The sequence below is a fragment of the Lichtheimia ornata genome, assembly GCF_029851405.1.
Source record: "Lichtheimia ornata isolate CBS 291.66 chromosome Unknown scaffold00006, whole genome shotgun sequence".
NCBI classification, from domain to species: domain Eukaryota; kingdom Fungi; phylum Mucoromycota; class Mucoromycetes; order Mucorales; family Lichtheimiaceae; genus Lichtheimia; species Lichtheimia ornata.
The window spans coordinates 192,828-215,025 of NW_026695326.1; the positions used below are offsets into that span (position 1 = coordinate 192,828).

Below are 22,198 nucleotides of genomic sequence, written 5' to 3' on the forward strand. Positions count from 1 at the left end.
GATATACAGGCCTTCTCAGTCAAAGTTGAACTAAAAGCTTTTATTTTGGCGTTGAAGACGACGAAAGTGAGCGATGAAAATAAAAAAGTTGGCTTACAAGATGATGAAAATTGGCGATGAAAACGATCCATGTTGACATTGAAAGTGATTAATGTTGGTGTTTTACTGTAGTATACAGAGTATGCACGTTGTCCCCTATCACATTACAATAAAAAGTCTCAACTTAATTGTTTATCATATACTGTATATTAGTTGCACAATAACTATCATATGAGAACCTCTCTGTCTTATATATGTACAGGCCTTGTTTGCTGATGTGATTGTCGTCGATACTCGTATGATGGATTTCTTGCTTCAGTGGATTGACCTGGAGCCCAACTCGTTCGTGACACAAATGGCTGTCGTCCCTGGTGGAGATATCCATTGTCGTCAGGCCTTGTATAGCTCGCATCATAAGATACATTACGACGTTGGTAAGTAGTAGCGAGTGATTCTCGTGATGGATAATTGTTTTGCATATAACGTGAACGTCCTTGTTGTGTTGGTGGTGGTGGTTGTAGTCGAGACGTGGCATGATGTCGTTGTGATGCATCGTCCATCTCCCATAGCTTTGGTTTCCTGTGAGCTCTCCTATTCATCACATCTTGGCTTTTTGGCTGTTTCAATGGCTGCTGCTGCTGCCTGCTACGTTCATCATCAAACATCCAATTTGGCAATGGCTGGTGCTTCTTTTCATAATACTCGCGAATCACTCGTGACACATGCGTTTCACCTTCCCAATCCGATTCATCCGATTCTAACTTGGTGAAATGTTGGGTTAGCGTACATCCACCTAATCATGCCATATACATACCGGGTCCCCTATCATCACGTAATGATGGTAATCGATCAGCCATGTTTTGACTCGCCTTGACAATCTTGCCCCATAGCTTCTTGCCCTGCTTTGTTCTCTTCTCATCTTTCACTATTATCAAGGTTAATCATCATCATCCATCATCACCGTTTCATGCAGATACTTACGCTTTTGATTCAGCTCTTTCCATTTCTCATTCGTCCGTGGCTTCGACCAAAACTTTTTGCCGGTGGATGACTCCTTGTCGCTCTCAAGATGTACTGCATAATTGTTGTAATAAACCGATTCATTGTCATCCGTATCACTCAGCATGTTATGCGACCTTCTAATACCAAGTGCCGATTGACGTCGTTCATTGACAACCGTGGAAGAAGAAGAAGAGGAAGAGTAAGAGGAGGGTGGAGTGGACGTTGTGCTTGCAGGAGTGAATGATACAGGGCGTGAGGAACGTAATGCTTGTTGATCGAGATGCGGTAAAGGCTTACGAGCCACCTTGAACATGTCATTGTTCGTTTTTAAAGGAGGCACAGGTGGTAGTTGTCGCTGCTGGTAACTAGCATTGTTATTGGAAGGAAATGCGTTGGTGGGATTGTAAGGTGCTGTTTGGGTTCCCATGGATACTGTAGGATGGTATATGGTTAAGAAGAGATGAAAATGGAAAGTATACCAACACCATCCTTTTCAGGACATTTTCTCGTCCGCTTGATCAGCTGTTGCATGCATGCATTAGTTTCACTTTTTTTTTGCTTGATGCATCTTAAAGACCTCTTGGTTTTAGTAAAGTCTTGGCTCACTCATAATCCACTCCCATATGATGATGATGTTCTTTGTCCATGAGTGTTTATCGTGCGCCTTGGTTACAATCTTTAAGGAAACTAATACCATGTCGAAGATAATGTAAATGCAATGCACCAAGATTATTGAATGAAGTAGATGTTGTGATGAAGGTCATGGCAGGCAAATTCCGGTCGCTATGTACAAGTGGGTCATGTGGACAAGGAAACGCAGAGGTCCTGATATGAAAACACGTATCAGTCAATTCGCTACCATGATAATCCCAATCCACTCTCACTATCAGTAATCCAGTAATGTGCTTGTCAGCAGCCAATGCCGAGATAACATATCGGAAGGCCAAAGTAACTTTGATGAAGGGGTACCTGACACGGCATGCGCTTAGTAGTAACCAATGCCGCGATAACATCGTTGCAAGGAGTATACCACCTCTCTTAGGAGCCCAAACTAGGCATTAACAATGGCTAACAACATCCTTCGCTGCATCAGCCCAAGAAAAGGAATCGCCAGTGCAATGTATTATCTCCTGCGAAGACTTAAGAACCAATCAAGAAACCAAGCAAGTGATCCACATCTTGCTCATATGAGCTGAGATGATATCCCAAGTATTACGTTGAATCCCATTCATTCAATGAAAAAGTAGAAGGGTAGTGTGGATGTCTACAAACTAATACTATGATAAAGGGACAGCATTGCAAATTGATAACTACGGATGAATCACATCGAGACAATGTGGATAGTTGTGTCATTGTATTCTTGGCTGCTGGAGAATAGTTGCTGCATGATTTGCCTTCTTGAGTAGTCCAATGCATTCCATCGCTGTAAAACACCTTCTTTTTGCCAAAGCTATAAGCCCATTCGCCAATGCCATCCAATCCACCATCATCCTCAGCCGTATCCACGTGTCATGATCCATCGTTCCTTCTGACGACACGAAAAGTCACCAAAGCAATATTCCAGGATCTCTTTTTCATCATTGCACTTGACGATTGCATCCATCCATCCATAACCATTGCAAATTCAATACGTTGGTTCAAAGAGCGGTTGTTGATGTGCTTTCCTTTTCCATCCTGCTGTTGATCTACCATTTCCTTGGTCATTTCCATCGCACCTCAACCAGGTGTTGTGGCGTCCTTGATAGCTGATATAGCATCATCCATTGGAATCCATAGTATCAAAGCAAGTAGCTACGCGTAAATAAAGCTGCTTCTATACAATGACTATCTGCTGTTCACGTGATGAAGGCCACAAGGCAGGTTGCTGCAGGTAACTTGAGACGAAGGAATGAAGACTTTCCTAATGGTAAGTGCTGTCAAGTTTGGTCGTCGCAAAGGAGTGTGCAAGAGCGTGTGTTGTAGTAGAGTGACAAGAAGTGAATGCCGTTTGAGACAATGGAGTGAATAGCAACTGCTGGAATGAATGCCGTTGTGTTTGATCGTGGCAGATGTGTGTGCTAACAGTGTGTAGTATCAAACAAGGCGTGTTGGGGTGCGAGCACATGCCATGGACTTGTCCATTCAGTCAAAGACAATCGGATCAAGGAAGTTGTAAGATTGACATGATGGGTTGAAGCAGGACAATCGTTCGTAGGTGGTAGTTGTATACTTCAATGGGGCAACAGTTGAGAATGGGAGGAAGAGGAAGAAGTGGAAATTAAATAGGTCGCACACCTCTTGTATAAATGCATGAACACTGTACATCAATCCTTGATATTGAGATTGCCTCTCTCGATCCTGAAACTTTCACACAAGGTGCTCTTGGACATGCTGATCAACTTATTCATTTAAAAGTCGCAGACTTCATTATGAAGAGTTCGAACGCGGGGCTGTCCAAATGTAGGAGACACGGTGAATGGATGGGAACACAAGAGCGAGCGGTCCACCGCGCCGAAGTTGCCCACCTCGAACTTGAAAATAGGTCAGAAGGTGCTCTTGGGGACGCTGATCAAGTTTATTTTATAAAAACCTCATGGTCCATTACGACAATTTTAAATGGGAGCGTCCAAATGTTGGAGAGTCGGGGACATTCGCAGGGTCTGCGATTCAAAAATTAACAATTCTTTGTTTGAGCGTAACTCAACCAAATCCCCACGGATCAAGAAAGTTGAATGATGGAAATGTTGAGCTGCAGCAGGACAATCGTCCGTATGCAATGGGATGGGTAAAAAAGGTGAATAGGATGAATGGGCTATTAGCTGGCATTTATGAACTATGCCTAAGTAGTGTACAAGTTTCATGCATCGCCTAATATGCTGGCTGATTCAGTTACACGAACACGTCCCTCTGCATCTTTGGTTCCATCGGGATCTATCTACTTTACAATGAACAAAGACCTCTTTTCACATGGCATCATGCTTAAAACATAAAGGTGCCTGTATCTCCAAACTTTACAATCAAACGTGGGCTCTTTAATAGATCAACGTGCTTGTCGGGGTCAAAGGAATCTTGTGTCAGAGTATGAAGTTCATCGTGGGCGATCCCAGATTTCGCAATGTCGCCACCAGCCAAACTGGATCCGGGGCTCAACCTCTTCGACGACGACCAAAAAAATATTTTTTGGGCTAGTTGCGACATTGAACGTGAAACTTTCACACAAGGTGCTGTTGGCCAAGCCGAGCCCATTGCTGTAATAAAAACCCCACGTTTCATTGTAAAGTTCGGAGATACAGGCACCTTTATGTTTGTAAGTGTGATGCTATCACTGTGGGAAGTATTTGGTCAAAAATGGGGTGAAAATGGGGTAAGGGTAAAATGGGGGAATCCTCGATTTTTACCCCCTTTTTGACCCTGCTTAAGTAACCCATTTTACACCTTCATTCACCCATTTTACCCAAGCTATTACCTACTGTAATTAAGGCGTTAGCCATAGCTATAATACAGAGATGTGGTCATAGCACCCATCGGAGGTGAAGTACTTGACCAACAGCACCGATTGCCATCGTACCATGGGACATCCCATATTGCGAGAAGAAATGAGTCATTATCATCCCACTCCACTAGACCAGTGCACATGCGATATAGTAATTGAATCAAAAAACATGACGATTGGGAAGGTTAAATGAGCGGGTTGCATATGAAAAGTCAAGAGAATCTCAACGTTTTAGCTCGAGCGGAGTTTACGAATATGCCCCATTGTTACCCATCATTCACCCAAGATTAACCAAATCCACTTTCGGTGTACTTACTGGTAATATGGGTTAACGCAATATCCACCATTTATCACCCTATGTGGAATTTCGGTGTATTTGTTGGTAATATGGGTTAACGCAATATACATCATTTGTAACCGTAGGGTAAAAAAGGGGACTGCTGGGTATAGTGGGTGAACCTCATTTAACACGGGTTACCCTGTTTTCACCCTTGGGGCATTTTCGGTTATAAATGGGTACTTCTGGGTACCTTTTATTACCCTTAGGTAACTATTGGTGGAATATGGGTCAAGTTGGGTGAAAAAAGTAACCGAAACTTACACCAATTTTAACCGAAGATTTGGGTCATTTCTTGATTCCCCCTTAATTACCCTTTCATAACCCAAAATACACCACTATTTACCAGATGACTTCCCACAGTGTATAAGAAGAGTGGTCTTTGTTCATTGTCAAGTAGGTGGACCCTGGCAGAGCAAAAGATGCAGAGGGACCTCTTTGTGTAACTCAGCTACTTTGCATGACTGGAAGGATGGAAGGATGATACTGTATACTGTTGACAAAAGCCCGTTCATTGCGAGCTAACAGCCATTTCTTCACAATAGCCACTGTTGTCCACTCTATGACATATGAGCGATTCTCCTGCTTCAGACATTCATTTCCATGATTGGATTATGTTGATCCGAGTTGATTTGGCTGAGCTACGCTCATACAAGGTTACTTCAGTTGAGCAACATAGAGCACGGTTAGATGTGTGGATTGATGTAATCCCTCTTTGGCTGTATCTCGGTCGAATCAACTCGGATCAACATAATCCAATCATGGAAATGAATGTCTGAAGCAGGAGAATCGCTCATATGTCATAGAGTGGACAACAGTGGCTATTGTGAAGAAATGGCTGTTAGCTCGCAATGAACGGGCTTTTGTCAACAGTATACAGTATCATCCTTCCATCCTTCCAGTCATGCAAAGTAGCTGAGTTACACAAAGAGGTCCCTCTGCATCTTTTGCTCTGCCAGGGTCCACCTACTTGACAATGAACAAAGACCACTCTTCTTATAGCATCACACTTACAAACATAAAGGTGCCTGTATCTCCGAACTTTACAATGAAACGTGAGCTTTTTATTACAGCAATGGGCTCGGCTTGGCCAACAGCACCTTGCGTGAAAGTTTCGCGTTCAATGTCGCAAACAGCCCAAAAAATATTTTTTGGTCGTCGTCGTCGAAGAGGTCGACCCCCAGATCTAGTTTGGCTGGTAGCGACATTGCGAAATCTGGGATCGCCCACGATGAACTTCATACTTTGACACAAGATTCCTTTGACCCCGACGGGCACGTTGATCTATTAAAGAGCCCACGTTTGATTGTAAAGTTTGGAGATACAGGCACCTTTATGTTTGTAAGCGTGATGCTATATGAGAAGTGGTCTTTGTTTAATGTAAAGTAGTATGACTATAATAGAGCAAAAGATGCAGAGGGCGTGTTTGTGTAACTTGAGTCATTCAGCGCAGGCGATGCATGATTCTTGTACACTATTTAGGAATAGTTCAAAATGCCAGCTAATAACCTTAGTCCTCCCATTCACCTTTGTTACCCGATCCAATGCATACGAACGATTGTCCTGCTCCAGCCCAGCATGCCCATCATTCAACTTTCTTGATCCGATGAGATTTGACTGAAAAACGCTCAAACACAGAAACATCATCCAATATCAAAAGAATCAAATTGGTAAGTTATTTGTAAACAGCCGGCTAATAGCCCATTCCTTCCATTCACCTTTGTTGTCCAATCCAATGCACACGAACGATTGTCCTGCTCCAGCTCATCATCCCCATCCTTCAACTTTCTTGATCCGAGAGGATTTGGTTGAGTTACGCTCAAACACAAAACATCATCCAATTTCACAAAAATCATTTTGCAAAGTTATTTGTAAACTGCCAGCTAATAGCCCATTCCTCCCATTCACCTTTGTTGTCCAATCCAATGCTTACGAACGATTGTCTTGCTCCAGCCCATCATCTCCATCCTTCAACTTTCTTGGTTCAGGGGGATTTGAATGAGCAACGCTCAAACAAAGAAACACCATCCAGCTTGACTTAATTTCCAGCTCTTCCACTCCCAACTTTATTGTCTCTTCCTCTCATTCTCAACTGTTGCCTCATTCAAGTACAACTACCACCTGCAAACGATTGTCCTGCTTCAACCCATCAATGTCAATCCTACAACTCTCTTGATCTGATTGCCTTTGAGTGAATGGCAAGTCCATGGCGTGTACACCCCACTACAACACACGCGTTTCTTGACACTTCCCCATCTCTTGTGCAATCCTCGACCACCTTCAAATGTAACAGCATTCACTGCAGCTGCTGTCAGCGATGTGTTTACTCCATTGTCTCATACAGTGTCCACAACCTTGTCACTCTACTACAACACACGCTCTCTTGCACACTCCTTTGCCACGGCCAACCGTAACAGCAGTGTCTTTACTCCAACTTCTCATGCTACTTACAGCAACCTTCTCTTGTATCATGTTGTCCTGTTTGGAACATCTGTAAGAAATGATTTAATGAAATGGCCTTGTTTTTTCCTCTTTGCTTATGCAAACCAAACTTGCTATTGTAGTGTGGAGTCCTTTGGACTATGGCACGATGATGATGACATTCTACCGGCGTTTTGCTAGTCTTTTGGACCATCTTTTTAAAAACAGAGATATCAATCAAGCTCTGCGAGTAAGTACCCAATCTCCTTCTTTACTCGTCAAAGCTGACTCCCTCTTTGTTGTAGTGGTGAGGGACATACTTATGTCACGTACAAAAAATCACCTTTCAAGCCGCAGGTGGATTTATCAGCTGCTGGTTTTCCATCACTTCGACTTGGGTGTTCCAAGATGCTTGACCACTTTACCAGTTCGAACCATCATGACAACAACTCCCATGCCAACTCACATATAAACAAGGCTGTTGTCACCAGTATTATCATACGCCTTTCTTTCTACTTGCATGCATATCATCACCATCATCCATGGCCTTTGGTAAGTCTCAAGGATAGTCTTTATGTGATCTCCAAAGCGAGGGTACTCATGCATTCATCTATGTAGCTCACTTCATTGCTTTACCATCACTTGGTGTGCTCATTGCTGCCTAATGACATTTGGCTGTGCTCCTTGATGAACCCTTTGGGGTAGGTATAGCTATCATTTATATCTTAAAAGGATGCCTAGACTGATGGAGGAAAATGGAGACTCGTTTGTAGGTGACATAGGTACATGCCCAATTACCGACAATCCAAAAACCTTCGGGTGAATGCCTCCATCTTAAGCCATCTTGTTTATCGTGGCGTCTCTGATACCCTGGCAATGGAATGGATTGGTAATATAGGAAGAGTGTGTAGCAAATCAACTCTTTGACACTTATTTTATTAGGCAATTCGGGTTACCTATATCAATTGACATGGATTCCCAATGAGGAGAGAGTGTATCTTGCCAGGCTTATTACGACTATGCATTTACCCACGGATCCTACAATGCTTGACGATGCTGTCGTGCTAATGAAAGCCCTGTTCATGTTCAAGGTATATAATGAATGGTATAGTCTGATGCTAGTGGTACTGAATGTTACTTGTTGATAGAGCCGTTCTTGTACAAATGCAAAAAGATCAAAACAAGCATCCAACGATCTGCATATTACAAACATCTTTGCCAGTCTAGCGTGTGCCGAAGAGCCAACAGACACGGATCCATCGTCATTACCAGATTTTATGCTGAAATCGAATCGTATCAGGCGTGCAACGATCGACTACCGTGTTTTTGAACGAGTCTACTCCCTGGATTTTTCTCTGTCTCTCATTTTACGGCGTTACATTTCATCTCGATTGTTGCATCCATCTGACACAAATCACATCCTACATTGAAAGTACATCATCTCCCATCGCACGAATTTCAACAATCATCTATACTACCCCAAGATCAAGCATCAGCATTTTGAGTGATGACACTGCCGGCATGGTTGAACTCTTTTCGATTCCATTGAAAGTAACAACAAACCAACTTCTTTGTCACAACATACGCTCCACAAATGATAATAAAAGTATTTACAATGTTGCATCTATTCATCCATGTTGTACGGTTCTCTACACAATAACAATGAAAACAATACCCAAACATACCTCTTCTTCCACAAGTTAATAAAACATTTTTATCCCGTATCAGCCAACAACGATGTTCAGAAGAATGTATATTTCGCTTCTATTTACAAAAAGGCTCAGAGGAAAAGAAAAGGAATTATGCATACAAATGCGTGGTTTCGTCATTGTTGATCATCTTCATCATTGGGAACGTTATGGATGCCTTGACGCTTGGATGGATCAATCATTACAGATTGTCTTGATACGAGTGGGAAGGGACAATTTTGCAGGGGCAGGAACTCAGTGGGCGGTAAATCAAATGGTGTCACCATGCCTGCTTGATTCATGCGTGTTCGTTGTTGTTGCTGCTCTGGTGTCAACGTAAACAATCTATCGAGATGATAGTGTTGTTGATCACTTGTATTGGTGTCTGTAGTGGGTGCTGGTGATGCCACCGGTGGTGGGGGTTGGGGCATGTGGCATCGAGGATAATGTAAAAGCTTTTTGAGTGGATAACTTAGTGACGTGGGTGATGTTGACGATGATGTTGAAGATCCATGACGTGTGTGGGTAAACGTTAAAGCTGAAGAGGATGCATTGTTCTCAATGATAACAGGACACGCACGCTTGATGGGTGGCATCTTTTTCTTTTTTGGAGTATCTGCCAATGATGATGATGTTTCATCTTCTGGTACTAGCAATGCTGCTCGTGTTGGTGCGGTAGATGATTGTACGGAGCTGATAAGATCGGGACAAGGTACAGTATTATCATCACTATCTCGATACTTGGTGCCAATTTGATCAAAGGCATCCAATGTGGATTGTCCAAAATCCTCATCTTCTTGTGCCAATGATGCTTTTTCATCAAAGGTGGCAGAGGGTGATGATGATGAGGATGAGGATGATGAAGCAGCTTCTGAAACTGGGGATAAGGGTTGTTGTTGTTGTTGTTGTTGCTGGATCATGGTGGTCATATCAATTTTGGTTTCCTCATCATCATCGGGGGATTTTGTATTTGGGGAAAATGGTGGGTCATTGACAAGGATTCCATCACCTCCTCCCCTGTGATGAAGCTGCCAGACAAAGAGTGCAATAGCTCCAACAACAACCATACCACCAACACTTGCACCAACAATGACACCCACTACCTTTGTATTGGTGGATGATGACGGGTCCTCAGGGGCGACATTGTTTTCTACCTCGGGGAATTTTGTTGTTGTGGAGCTCGACATCTCATTGTTCGTGTCTTCATCGTTGTTGTGTGCTGGTTGATGATGTTGTTGCTGTTTCCTCTCTTCCACAGCTATTCGTGCTGCATGAAATGAGTCGTCATGTTCACTATTAAGCCAATCGGATGGAAACGCAAATACAGATGATGATATTACGGTTGCTGGTTTGCTGCTGATGGATGATAATAAATGATTCGTAGCTGAAACATCGCCGATCGGTATCGTGTCTGATTCTTCCTGCTGTGGTAATAACGATGGCGTTGTGTATTCATTAATTGCTGTTGGTGATGGTGGCGGCGGTATTGCTAGCGACGTAGAGAATAAAATCAAAAAGACAAGTATAAAAAAGTGATGGCCTGCCATCGATCGTATATAGAGTGAGCTAAAAAGACAGTAAAGAAGGTTCGTTTGAAAATGCCTACGATCGCATTATATATGGATTGAGGATTAGACCATCCGCTTACCATGCACATTGCATCTTGGTTTGTTTGCTTCTCTCATCTTTTTTAAGCACAATACAACAAATGTCATCATCACAGCACCCAGCAATTCCATAACAAAGAGAGGCATGCGTATCTTTGTTTCGAAAGTAAAATGACAGTTATGATGTACAAGAACATGAATAGCATGGAGGGAAAAAAAGCATGAGAGTGAAAAGGTGAATGTTGCAGCCGTGGTGGTAATAAGGGGGCGGGGGAAGAAGAGGAGAGTTGAGTGAATGTGATGAGTGTAAGATAAAAGATTAAGGATCTGGGCTGGATGTAATAAATGTGAATGGGCAATGAATGGATGTGTACTTTCTATGCCTCGGTCAAGAGAGCAGCATTGATAAGCTCTTGTTCTTCTTGATAATGCTTCTTCTTGTTACCAGTGGCCACCGAAGCTGAAGGTTCACGACCTGTGTACTTGGGTTTCTTGCCAGCATGGTGGGTAGTTTGCGAAAGAGCAGTGGTGATTCTAGGTTGGACATGTCCCCAAGCACCCATATTCATAGGCTCTTCTTGACACCAAATGATCTCAGCATTGGGGTACTTGTCAGCGTGTTCCTTCACTTGTTGGTAAGGGAAGGGGTTGAGTTGTTCAACACGCGAGATAGCCACATTGGTAAGGTTGTTTGCATCACGAGCCTTGAGCAAGTTGTAATAGACTTGGCCACTGCAAAGAACGTGCTTGGTGATCTTTTCAGGTGCATCAAGGTTCTCGGGATGGGGCTCTGGCAAATAAAGTTGGAAGCTGCTATCACCTGACATTTCTTCAAGACTTGAGCGAGCAAGAGGATGACGCAATAATGACTTGGAGAAGGGCAAAATCAAGGGTTTACGGAATTCACGGTTGACTTGACGACGTAAAACGTGGAAGACTTGAGCGGGAGTAGATGCATAAACAACCTGCATATTACAGTCTTGGTGCATGCGATCCAATTTTTCGGGTGATGGGAAGACATAGGGGTTGTCATCGCACAACTGGAGATATCGCTCAATGCGTGCAGATGAATGTTCAGGACCTTGACCATCATAACCATGGGGCAATGACAAAACGAGACCCGAACGTTGCAACCACTTTTGCTCACCAGCGGCAAGGAATTGATCAATCATGATTTGGGCACCGTTGGCAAAGTCACCAAATTGAGCTTCCCACATGATCAAAGCATTGGGATCGACAAGCGAGTAACCAAGTTCGAAACCAAGGACACCATATTCGGAGAGGGACGAGTTGCTGATAGCAAGCTGAGCTTGATCAGGTGCGATGTGGTTGAGCATGGTGTATAATTCATCGGTCTTTTGATCATGAAGAACAGCATGGCGTTGTGAAAAAGTACCACGCTCTACATCTTGACCGGAGCAACGCACGTGCTTTCCTTCCAACAACAAAGATCCCCATGCAAGAGCTTCAGCCGTTGACCAATCAATATCCTTTCCAGATGCCAATGCCTTGCCACGGTTTTGGATAATACGCTTAAGGTTGCGATGCACATTGAAAGTCTCGGGCAAGTTGGTCAAAGAATTGCCGATCTTTTGAAGGGTCTCCATGGGAACACCGGTAGGGTGATGAGGAAGGATTTCTTCAGCACATTCCTTGGGAGACTTGAAACCTATGAAAACATCAGATCACCATGAGCAATCCTATTCCATTTCCTTTCCATCCAATTCCCAAAATACTTACCAGGCCATGAGCTACTAAGCCATTCACGCGAAGTAGGCTTGTAATCCTTGCTCTTTGCATAGCTATCTTCCAAGATACCCCATACACGCTTCTTGATAGATTCAACTTCTTCACCAGTGAAGCTACCTTCCTTGACGAGTTGATCAGCATACAACTTGGCAACCGGTTGTTGCTTGGCAATAGCCTCGTACATCTTTGGTTGAGTGAAGCTGGGTTGATCGGTCTCGTTGTGGCCGTGTTTACGATAGCACACCAAGTCAATGACAACATCACGGTGGAAAGTTTGGCGCCAATCAGCAGCAAGTTGCATGACATAGGTGACAGCTTCAACATCATCACCATTTACGTGGAACACAGGTGCATTGATAGCCTTGGCAATATCGGTACAATAGGATGTGGAACGACCAAAGCGGGGATCGGTGGTGAAACCAATTTGGTTGTTGACAACAATGTGAATGGTGCCACCGGTGGAGTAAGCAGGCAAGTCGTGGAAGCCCATAGTCTCATACACGATACCCTGACCAGCAAAAGCGGCATCACCATGCATAAGGATGGCCATGGAGTGGTTACGATCTTGATCCTTGCTGTAGTATTGGAGAGCACGGGTCTTGCCAAGCACAACAGGGTTGACAGCTTCCAAATGGGAGGGGTTGGCAACCAAAGACAAATGCACACGCTTGCCAGAAGGAGTAGGGCGAACATAGTTCATACCAAGATGGTACTTTACATCACCAGAGCCTTCTTCAGAAGGTTCAACAGAACCACTGAATTCGCAAAAGATGGATTCATTGGGCTTACGGACCACGTTGCTGAGGACGTTGAGACGACCACGATGAGGCATACCAATAACAATGGATTCGATACCATGATCCACAGAGCGATCAATCTATGAAATGGATTAGGGTCATGTTGTAGGTATGTATACGCTGTGCCTTTTTACTTACCAAAGCCTTCATACCAGGAATCAAAGATTCACCACCTTCAAGACCAAAACGTTTCTCAGAGGGGTACTTTGAAGCAACAAAGCGTTCAAAGCTATCAGACCAAGTAAGGCGATCAAAGATCATGCGCTTCTCATCGACAGTGTACTTGAAGGGTTGTGGGTTTTCGATACGTTCGCGAATCCAATCGCATTGTGCACGGTCGGGAATGTGGATGTATTCGATACCAATGGAGCCACCTGTCAAGGGTGTGGATATTCATTCATTAGCATTTTTTTCCCATTCCGCCTCTTTCCGCCACCTCATTTGTGTCATCATCCATAATAGAAGATGCAACACAATAAATAATACTTACAATACGTCTTTTTGAGATTATCCATGATTTCACGAAGCGTGAGTGATTTGCCCTTGTCCATGAAAGCAGGGAGGATGCCAGGGCCCAAAGAGAAGGTACGATCGAGATCCTTTTCTGTGAAACCATAGTAGGAGTGGGATAATTCGGGAGGGCTGGAATTGAGGATGTCGGCGTGTTGGATGCCCAAGGGGTCAAGGTTGGCCAAATGATGACCTCGCACCTGATATGCTCTCACGAGAAGTTGGATCTTCATGTGGTCAATAATCTCGCTTGATGAACCGTTGGCGGCATTAGGAACAACAGCATCAGGCAAACTAGGAAGACGTGCACTGGCGGATGGCACCAAAGTGGGTGGAGGAGAGTATGCCTTTCCAGGGGCAACGCCGTTGGCCATGTTCTTGAAGTAAACCTGCCACGACAAGTGCACTGACGAGGGATCCTTGAGCCATGCCTCATACATTTCCTCAATGTAGATGGCTGCATTGCCATGTAAAAAGCCATCGTTGGCGTCGTTGGTAGCAGCCTTTGCAAGTGTGGCGTGCTGGGTATGGAAAGAAGAAGATGCAAAAGCAGGCACCTTGCGTTGAGCAGGACGAGCAGTAGCAGCACTAAGATGCAATAATGGTTTCTTGGCAGCACGCGATAATGCTGTTATCCGATACATTGTGGAGACAAAGGGAAGAATGGGAGAGAGTAAAAGAGAAACAGTGCAACCTCCTTTGTGTCCTTCTTATTGTCTTGTGTGTGAAGTTCCAGTGACGTTTATCCGGCACGGTAAATGTCGGATTCTCTTTCATGTGCGCATGAAGAAGTTCACTGTATGTTTTACCGCTTTTAGCCTTTCCGCGTCTGTGCCCTTCAAAAACCAATTGCGTTTTATTGACAGTAGTAGTAGGATCATTCATGGAATAATAAACTACCGATTCCTATTGACCATACGACAATTCTCTTGTTACCATCATCTTGTTAATGGGGGTATTCAACTCGGGGCAACATCCGTAATTTCCCATGTCACTGACGAAGACAAATCGGGAAGTGGTCTTTTTTTGCTCTTGAGCGCAAGACCCATTCTCCCCCACAACTTTACTTACCTAATCCTAAATGACGTCTTTCAAGGCTTTGACCACCATCAGATCCCCCTTTTTATGCATTGTTATCTCTTCATCAGATTGATTCTTGTTGCTAATATGATCATCTCGTTGGCTTGTTGATATGATGCTGCATCGGCGTTGTTAGGAGGTAATGTCGTACTCCGTTGCAGCTGGCGTATGTTTTTTTTTCATTCATTAGGCGGCGGACTATGGCTCCGCCATGGCAAAACTTTTTACAGGAAGGTGATCGTCTTTTTGATTTCATCAACAGCCGAGGACCTATTCGCCGAATGGGACGAGATAACGTCATTATCTAAAGTACAAGAGTTTATCGTTAGAATTCATTCCATACAATGGCAACATTCAATCTTCATTCTATAGCTTTTTATCCAGTGCCTAGAACAATGGGCCATATTTCATTAACCTGGTTCTTTGGGGGGGGTCTATTAATAATATCCATGAATGTGAAGCATCAACCCATCCACATGTTCTAGTATCACAGCAGCCTGCTGCATGCAATATGATGTTTGCGTAGTTGTCATGGGAACTTGCATAGCAACCATCACCCCTCGTGGTTGGTCATTGACAAGAATAAACTTTATATAAAGTTGATAATGGCATTGATAAAAAATGAGATAAGAGCTGTCATGTGTGGAGTGGATCCAAAGATTGGGTTACGAGTTTTCATCGACCGTCTACTTGCAGACAAATGGGGTCTAGGCGAACCCTCAGCAACAGCAACAGCAGCGTGGGTTTTCTTGTGGCACAGAACATGGACGACGATTTTGGGGAGTCTTCTCCGCTATACTTAGACACGCACGCAAATTCAAAAAGAGTGGGCATACCCCGATCCAATTGGCGCACACAACGACATCATCACATCCACCATCACAATTGTCCCTCCCCTTTCTCCGCTTGCTTCTCTTTCCCTTCTTCGTCACCGTATTCGTTGTCAGTCAGCAGCACACCTTCTCTCTGATAATACATATTCCCCCTCCTCCTCCTCCTCCTCCTCCTCGTCCTATTCAACGCACTTCATACATACCATCGATATGCTCAACAGCCATACGCAGGCACCCTTGCAACGTTGCTCCCCCGAGCTTATGCTGCAGATCGTGTTATCCCTCGACCTCAAAGATCTCATAGCACTGGCATTGACGTGTCGACAATTGGCTGACTTCATCTTGCATAACGATCTTGTCTTTAAACGCCTCCTGCAACGCGATTACGGCATCACCTACAAACGCCCAGATCAAGTTCAATCGTGGATCGACTTTTACAAATCGCTGCACCAGCAACCCAACGCTTCACTCACCTGTTGTCGACACATCTCGGATGTCTCTAATGAGCCTGCAGAAACAAAACGTGTGCTCTATCGTGCTATTCGAGACAACAGCTTCAAATGTGATGTATGCAATACGGAAAATGCCGGCTTTTTGGACATGCTACAAACCGATACAACAGGTATGGATGGTCAATGTGTGATTGTGGAGGAGGCATCGTGTATTGACCCATATTGTTAGCTTGCATATCATGCGTAAAGACCCCAGCCAATCAGTTATCAGTCGTTCTCGAATGTTCAACAGGAAACATGTATTGCGTAAAGTGCAAGGATGATGAGCTGCATAAGGTATGGGAATGGACTATGGGATGTATTATGGTAACGATGGTACTCATGGATATGCGTTATGGTGGATTAGTTGGGCACAACGGAGAGCAATCCAAACGAGCAATACAAGGTTAAAACAGTAATGGATCATATGAATGGAGCAGAATCAATCGACAATCGGCGAAAAGCAGAGCATTTATTGTATATCCAAGAGCTGCGAAGGGAGGACATGACACTCAAGCATTATTTGGTGGAAAAGAATTGGGGCAGGACATGGATGGTGTTTCGAACTCGTAAGTTGGGAAATGTGAAATACGTGTTTGTATATGTATACCAACCAAGGAAATTGTAGGTGAGGGCACACCATTGCCTGGTCGTATCACAAATCAAAAGTTGGCTCGCAGTAATGGCTCTTTGAATCCCAACATTCGGCTTCCAGTTGACAAATTTCGTCCAGCTCCTGACACCAATGCTGATATTGTGAGTGAGAAGCTGTGGTCCTATCTACAAAAGGCCTATGGATTACAGGGACGAGCTTTTAGTGAAGGTAGGTAAAAGGCAATGGATTGCCGATCTTGTGTGTGTGTGTGTGTGTGTGTGTGTGTGTTTTGAGCACAAGGTCATTGTTGGAATGGGAAAGACCTTGTTGAATGGGGGAATTTATTTTGATTCATATGCGTAAATAGATGATCTCCAATACCCCGAGTATACACGTCTTCGTGCATACATTGAGCATTTCAAGTCTAGTCCTCTAGCATATCCTTGATTCGTTTTTTCCATTGTTTCGCACGCATTGCAATTTGTTCATACGGTGAATGTACATGAAATCGCTTGAAAATAAAAAACAACATCATAGACAATTGGCATGTAGGTGATGATAGGCTACAACATGGGGGTTGATGGTATGTATGTAGGACCTTCTCACGTGACTTTGTAGACGTTGTAAAAGTAAAGGTCATTATGAATTCGCAATACATTTTCTGTAGGTAGCATAAGATTTGAGATGATTCATCTCCTCATCAGCATCGGGGTATAAGGCGGGGAAGTGATTTGCAAAGGAACAATTACAAGTGCTATATCGTATATCGTAGTTCAAGGCATGCGTGCCATGAAATCACAAAGCGGATGCCGCTTTTGGTTCAGCTTAGAGTAAGAAGAAACCTTCCTGTTGCAAACTCCAGCATTTGCTCTATATCAAGCATTCGTCATTTGACATTGATCCTCTGCCAATCGGTATCACATTTGGGTCTCCCATCATTTAAAGTTTATTCTTTTACAAGACAGCTATATTCTCTTTTCTCATGGACGATGAACACTACATAATGGACCATCTTGCCAATGTTTATCAAAAGACCTCTTGATGCATGCTTCGTTTACCGACTAATTACAAATGTTGCACGACGGTGTTGCTTGTGGCACCTTGGTCATATGAACTCAGAAAAAAAAGACATTCCACCGCCGCGCTTTTCCCCTTCTCTTTTATACCAAGCTTGTAACCTTGTATACTCTCATCGCCATTCCTTGATCCGTTTGCCGACTTGGCCATTCCACATTCGTTTACCAGCATGATTTCAAACAAGCGACGCCAATTGCCTTCCTCCATTCTCGTGTCTACTGCTGTAATCTCGGCAGCAGCAAGCGTGTATGCAGCTCCACCACCTTATCCACCAACAACAGAAGAGGACAATGGTGACTCGGATGATAAAGGCAAAGACATCATCAATGATCTTGCAGATGAATGGTCTTCCGATAATGAAAGCAAGGACAGCAGTAATGATGAAGATGATGCATTACCCCTGGATGACCAGCAAGATGTTGGTGTTGATACGCAAGAAACCACCAATGATGTTGACAATGAAGAGGGTGGATTGTTATCGGACAATGATACCAGCAATGAGGAAGAAGTGACAGCCGAGAATGATGACAATGAAACCCTGCAGGAACCATCGACGCAAGATGTTGACAATAACATTGCCGATCTCGACCCTGAAACAAAAGCATTGGAGGAAGCTGCAGCGGCTGTAGATGCTGGTACCGCCGTAGCCAATGACAATGATACATCCAATATCGATGAGTCCAATGACGATGGTTTGGATAACGTTGATGACAGCATTGATGATAATCAAGATACGGTTGAGGATGATCAAGCTATTGACAGCGTTGATGATAATCAAGACACTATTGAGGAGGATCAAGTTGAAGACGACGTCTATGATAATCAAGATACTATCGAGGAGGAGGATCAAGCTGAACCATCGATTGATGAGGACACCGAGACTTCAAGTGATATCACCGAGGAAGTGGATTATGACATTTCAGACTTGGAGAATGGTAGCGATGGTGATGCCATGGAAACGAATAGCGATTTTGACGCTTCGGAGGAGACATTCAATGAAGCAGCATTGGAAGAAGCCGAAGAAAATGAGCAGCAGCAGCTATCAACTGAAGTGGAAGAGAGTCTCGATACACAAATCGAATCATCATGGATGGAAGATCAAATAGACCAAGAATTGGCCAAGAGCACTACTGAGGATGAACCACCTGTCATTGACAACAGCAATTCTGTACCTGATATTTTCGGTGATGATGAAACAATGACTGCACCACCAGCAACATCGCCTGAGGAGGACAACGACGACAATGTGGAGTACACTTTTACTACATCAGATAGCCTGGATGATACCCAACAAGACGAATCCATCGATGTGAAGAATGAATATCCCACGGATGATATCAACAAAGAGATTGATGATGCTTTGGACCAAGCACAAAAGGTGGACAACAACGTGCTACCAACACCACAAGCTGCTGAACAAGACATGCCACCTACATTTAACAATGCTCAGGGTACTGAAAATGTATTCCCTTCAGCGGATCAGCAAACCATTGGTGATAATGCGGATACTGAAAGTAACAGCTCAGCACTCAACTTGCTCCTCATTCTATGTGTGCTCATATTCTTGGTGCTCAAGGCTCCCAAGATCAAGGTATGTGTGTTGAGATTGAATAACGTATGTGGGTATCTGACAAGGTCATGGTATTGTAGCGTTGGGTCTATGGTCGTGCTGTGAACAATTCCTTACCGGTAAGTTGCAAGTTGCTATGAGGAAGAAAGGAGACATTTACTTATGGGTTGCTATAGTACCATGCTGTTCCAAAGCGAGGCCAAGACTAGAAAGAATCATAACGCGCGTAGATCAATAAACAATACAATACAAATTTACATACACACACACACACATTCATACATACATAATACATACATCTGCATGTTATAGCATGTCAAGTGAGCGATCACGAGTCTACCTCCTGAAACTTGCATCGGGCCCCTGCACTTGCAGATATCAATCGTCATTCTTGTTGCCTTGTGGAAAAAATGTACTGTGCGACGTATTGCTCTGGACTATTCTTCTTGGTAATGGATGATGATGATGCATTAATAGTAATGCGTGTGAGTTAGTGTGCATGTTGCAGATAATGGATGATACATCGGAGCAGCTGCCAGCAGTGTGTGTGTGAGTGTGAGTGTGAGTGTGTAAAAAATCTGCTACAGCTTCCATTTTGTTATTCAACACCTTATTTAACCAACCCAACTACATACGTTTTGTACACTATGGATACCACTACTACTACCAACGAACCACCTTCTTTCCACCCTGAGGACCGAAGACTATCAATACACAAGCTGACGCATTCATCGTCTTTGCCTTCATTCGAAAGTCTTTCTCCCACCATGCATAACGCTCGTCCTGCACCTGCTCACCATCCCATTCCAAACGTTTTACGACCTACTCCTTTGGACCATCGACCTGATCTCACTGGAAGGAACACTCGATGGCGACGTGATTCACTACCTTCTATTGCCAACCTTGACTTTCCACCATCAACACCACCACCCACTTCAGCTACAACAGCAGCGTCGTCGTCGACTTCTTCAGCTTCGGTAGCAACCGAACCACAGCCGTTCCCAAGCAACCTTCGCCGCCACTCGACACCCGATAATCATCATCATCATCATCATGAACATCTTTTCCGGTCTCAACATATCGAGAGTCCTTATTCACGTACACCAGAATTACGTGAGAGTCATAAATTGGCAGAGCGTAGGCGACGCAAGGAGATGAAGGAATTGTTTGATGATCTACTCAATGTATTACCTATCGACAAAGGCATCAAGACAAGCAAATGGGAGATACTAAGTAAAGGTAAACGCCAACACGTCAATAGACAAGGAATTACTGGGCTGGCTAAGTTCTCTTTTGTTTCATCCATTCATTGTAGCCGTCGACTATATCAACGATCTGCAAAGGAGAGAAGAAATGTTTATGCGTGAAAAGGAATTGCTGCTTCGGGATAAGGCAAGCTTGCAATCATCATCCGCATCCTCATCAATACCCAGGCCAGATGGCTGTTGAACCCGTTTGAGTTCTTTATCCCATCCTTTTTTTCTTTCTTTGTCTGTGCTCTCTCCCTCCCTTTATTATTCTTAGTCTATTTCATCCTATCACTTGTGAGTAAATTGTATGTGTGAGTGCGTTGTGTATGTATTGTATACAATTCCAATGGCTGTTTGTTATATTGTTGATGATGATGAGGAGGAGGAGGCGGTGTACACTACAGTATGCATAAGGATGATGAAGAGGAAGGAAAGCTTATGCATCTATCTTATGTGGTTGCATTATTATACCTAGTCAAAGCATAAAGATAAACGACTGCAGTATCCATTTGCAGCAGATGTCCGATAAAAGAAAAGTAGTTGGATGGTACGGATATGTGGATGAATAAGGACAACAGCCATGGATTACTCTATTACTCAATGTGAGACCAGATGAATAAGAAAGTAGCAGTAGTAGCGACCCGACAACCCACTGCCATATAATAATTTGCGGGGCTAACTGATACAATCCGCATCTTTTCCCTTTCCTTTCAAGTTCCAAATATGTCGACACCCACCCGACGACGTCTTATGCGTGATTTCAAGCGTCTTCAAAGCGATCCCCCAGGTAATGTCATACATCCCTTTGACAGAGCTGTTTTATTGACTATGCAACTATTGTATAGGCGGTGTGTCAGGTAAATTGGAGACCAGTAGCTACCCATCAGAGAGAGATGCATACTCGAGAATCCTTCAACGAACGATTGACCTTGTCTTTGATAGGTGCCCCATGTCCAGACAATATCATGATGTGGAACGCTGTTATCTTTGGTCCTTGTAAGTAAAGGGTGTAGGAGGAGGTGTACTTGCGTGTATGTGTGTGCTGCGGGAGCTTGATAAATAACATGGATATATTGGATAGCCGATACCCCCTTTGAAGATGGCACATTCAAGCTGGTGCTTCAATTTGATGAAACCTATGTAAGTCATTGTGGGGTGGATCTATGGATGATGATCATAGCATGTCACTCACTATGTGATGATGATGATGATGTATATAGCCCAACAAGCCTCCTTCTGTCAAGTTTGTGTCAAAGATGTTCCATCCCAATGTCTATGCAAACGGCGAATTGTGTCTTGATATCCTTCAAAATCGTTGGAGTCCTACTTATGATGTCGCTGCCATTCTCACCAGTATTCAATCGCTGCTGCACGATCCCAACCCCAACTCACCTGCCAATGCCGAAGCTGCCAACCTTTATCGTGAAAATAGAAAGGAGTATGTGAGGAGAGTGCGTGAAACCGTCGAGTCTTCCTGGGAGTAAATTCAACAACAACAACAGCAGCAACAGCAACGTCCTTGTTATATCTTTAGTCAATTCATCTTTGCGTTTCATGTATAAATCCCCCCCCCCACTTTTTTTATGTTTCTATGAAGTGGATATTGGATTCTAGTGTTTGGAATGATGAGACCGGTAAATGCGTTATGTGAGAGACCCTAATCCATCAATGACTTTACAT

The 22,198-nt window shown here is 43.7% G+C and overlaps 8 protein-coding genes across 8 annotated transcripts; 5 read left to right on the forward strand and 3 right to left on the reverse strand.

Moving 5' to 3' along the window:
• Positions 1 to 287: 287 nt before the first annotated feature.
• On the reverse strand, positions 288 to 1,468 carry O0I10_002230 (uncharacterized protein; the record flags this gene model as incomplete). Its single annotated transcript, XM_058482314.1, has 3 exons — positions 288 to 796; positions 854 to 964; positions 1,021 to 1,468. 3 exons carry the CDS (start codon positions 1,466 to 1,468, stop codon positions 288 to 290), a joined length of 1,068 nt encoding a protein of 355 aa, XP_058346812.1.
• Positions 1,469 to 7,389: 5,921 nt separating this feature from the next.
• On the forward strand, positions 7,390 to 8,701 carry O0I10_002231 (uncharacterized protein; the record flags this gene model as incomplete). Its single annotated transcript, XM_058482315.1, has 6 exons — positions 7,390 to 7,521; positions 7,623 to 7,823; positions 7,890 to 7,972; positions 8,054 to 8,160; positions 8,214 to 8,362; positions 8,420 to 8,701. The coding sequence occupies 6 exons, from the start codon at positions 7,390 to 7,392 to the stop codon at positions 8,699 to 8,701; spliced, it is 954 nt and encodes a 317-aa protein (XP_058346813.1).
• Positions 8,702 to 9,096: 395 nt separating this feature from the next.
• On the reverse strand, positions 9,097 to 10,506 carry O0I10_002232 (uncharacterized protein; the record flags this gene model as incomplete). Its single annotated transcript, XM_058482316.1, has 1 exon — positions 9,097 to 10,506. The coding sequence occupies one exon, from the start codon at positions 10,504 to 10,506 to the stop codon at positions 9,097 to 9,099; it is 1,410 nt and encodes a 469-aa protein (XP_058346814.1).
• A 437-nt stretch (positions 10,507 to 10,943) lies between these two features.
• Positions 10,944 to 14,266, reverse strand: O0I10_002233 (oxoglutarate dehydrogenase (succinyl-transferring), E1 component; the record flags this gene model as incomplete). The annotated part of the gene is made up of 4 exons (XM_058482317.1): positions 10,944 to 12,235; positions 12,307 to 13,192; positions 13,251 to 13,486; positions 13,603 to 14,266. 4 exons carry the CDS (start codon positions 14,264 to 14,266, stop codon positions 10,944 to 10,946), a joined length of 3,078 nt encoding a protein of 1,025 aa, XP_058346815.1.
• A 1,479-nt stretch (positions 14,267 to 15,745) lies between these two features.
• On the forward strand, positions 15,746 to 17,068 carry O0I10_002234 (uncharacterized protein; the record flags this gene model as incomplete). Its single annotated transcript, XM_058482318.1, has 5 exons — positions 15,746 to 16,157; positions 16,217 to 16,323; positions 16,394 to 16,595; positions 16,655 to 16,849; positions 16,989 to 17,068. The coding sequence occupies 5 exons, from the start codon at positions 15,746 to 15,748 to the stop codon at positions 17,066 to 17,068; spliced, it is 996 nt and encodes a 331-aa protein (XP_058346816.1).
• Positions 17,069 to 17,867: 799 nt separating this feature from the next.
• Positions 17,868 to 19,477, forward strand: O0I10_002235 (uncharacterized protein; the record flags this gene model as incomplete). Its single annotated transcript, XM_058482319.1, has 3 exons — positions 17,868 to 19,289; positions 19,349 to 19,387; positions 19,445 to 19,477. The coding sequence occupies 3 exons, from the start codon at positions 17,868 to 17,870 to the stop codon at positions 19,475 to 19,477; spliced, it is 1,494 nt and encodes a 497-aa protein (XP_058346817.1).
• Positions 19,478 to 19,915: 438 nt separating this feature from the next.
• O0I10_002236 (uncharacterized protein) lies at positions 19,916 to 20,717 on the forward strand (the record flags this gene model as incomplete). The annotated part of the gene is made up of 2 exons (XM_058482320.1): positions 19,916 to 20,507; positions 20,584 to 20,717. The coding sequence occupies 2 exons, from the start codon at positions 19,916 to 19,918 to the stop codon at positions 20,715 to 20,717; spliced, it is 726 nt and encodes a 241-aa protein (XP_058346818.1).
• Positions 20,718 to 21,241: 524 nt separating this feature from the next.
• O0I10_002237 (ubiquitin-conjugating enzyme E2 2) lies at positions 21,242 to 22,002 on the forward strand (the record flags this gene model as incomplete). The annotated part of the gene is made up of 4 exons (XM_058482321.1): positions 21,242 to 21,305; positions 21,461 to 21,514; positions 21,600 to 21,658; positions 21,739 to 22,002. The coding sequence occupies 4 exons, from the start codon at positions 21,242 to 21,244 to the stop codon at positions 22,000 to 22,002; spliced, it is 441 nt and encodes a 146-aa protein (XP_058346819.1).
• Positions 22,003 to 22,198: the final 196 nt, after the last annotated feature.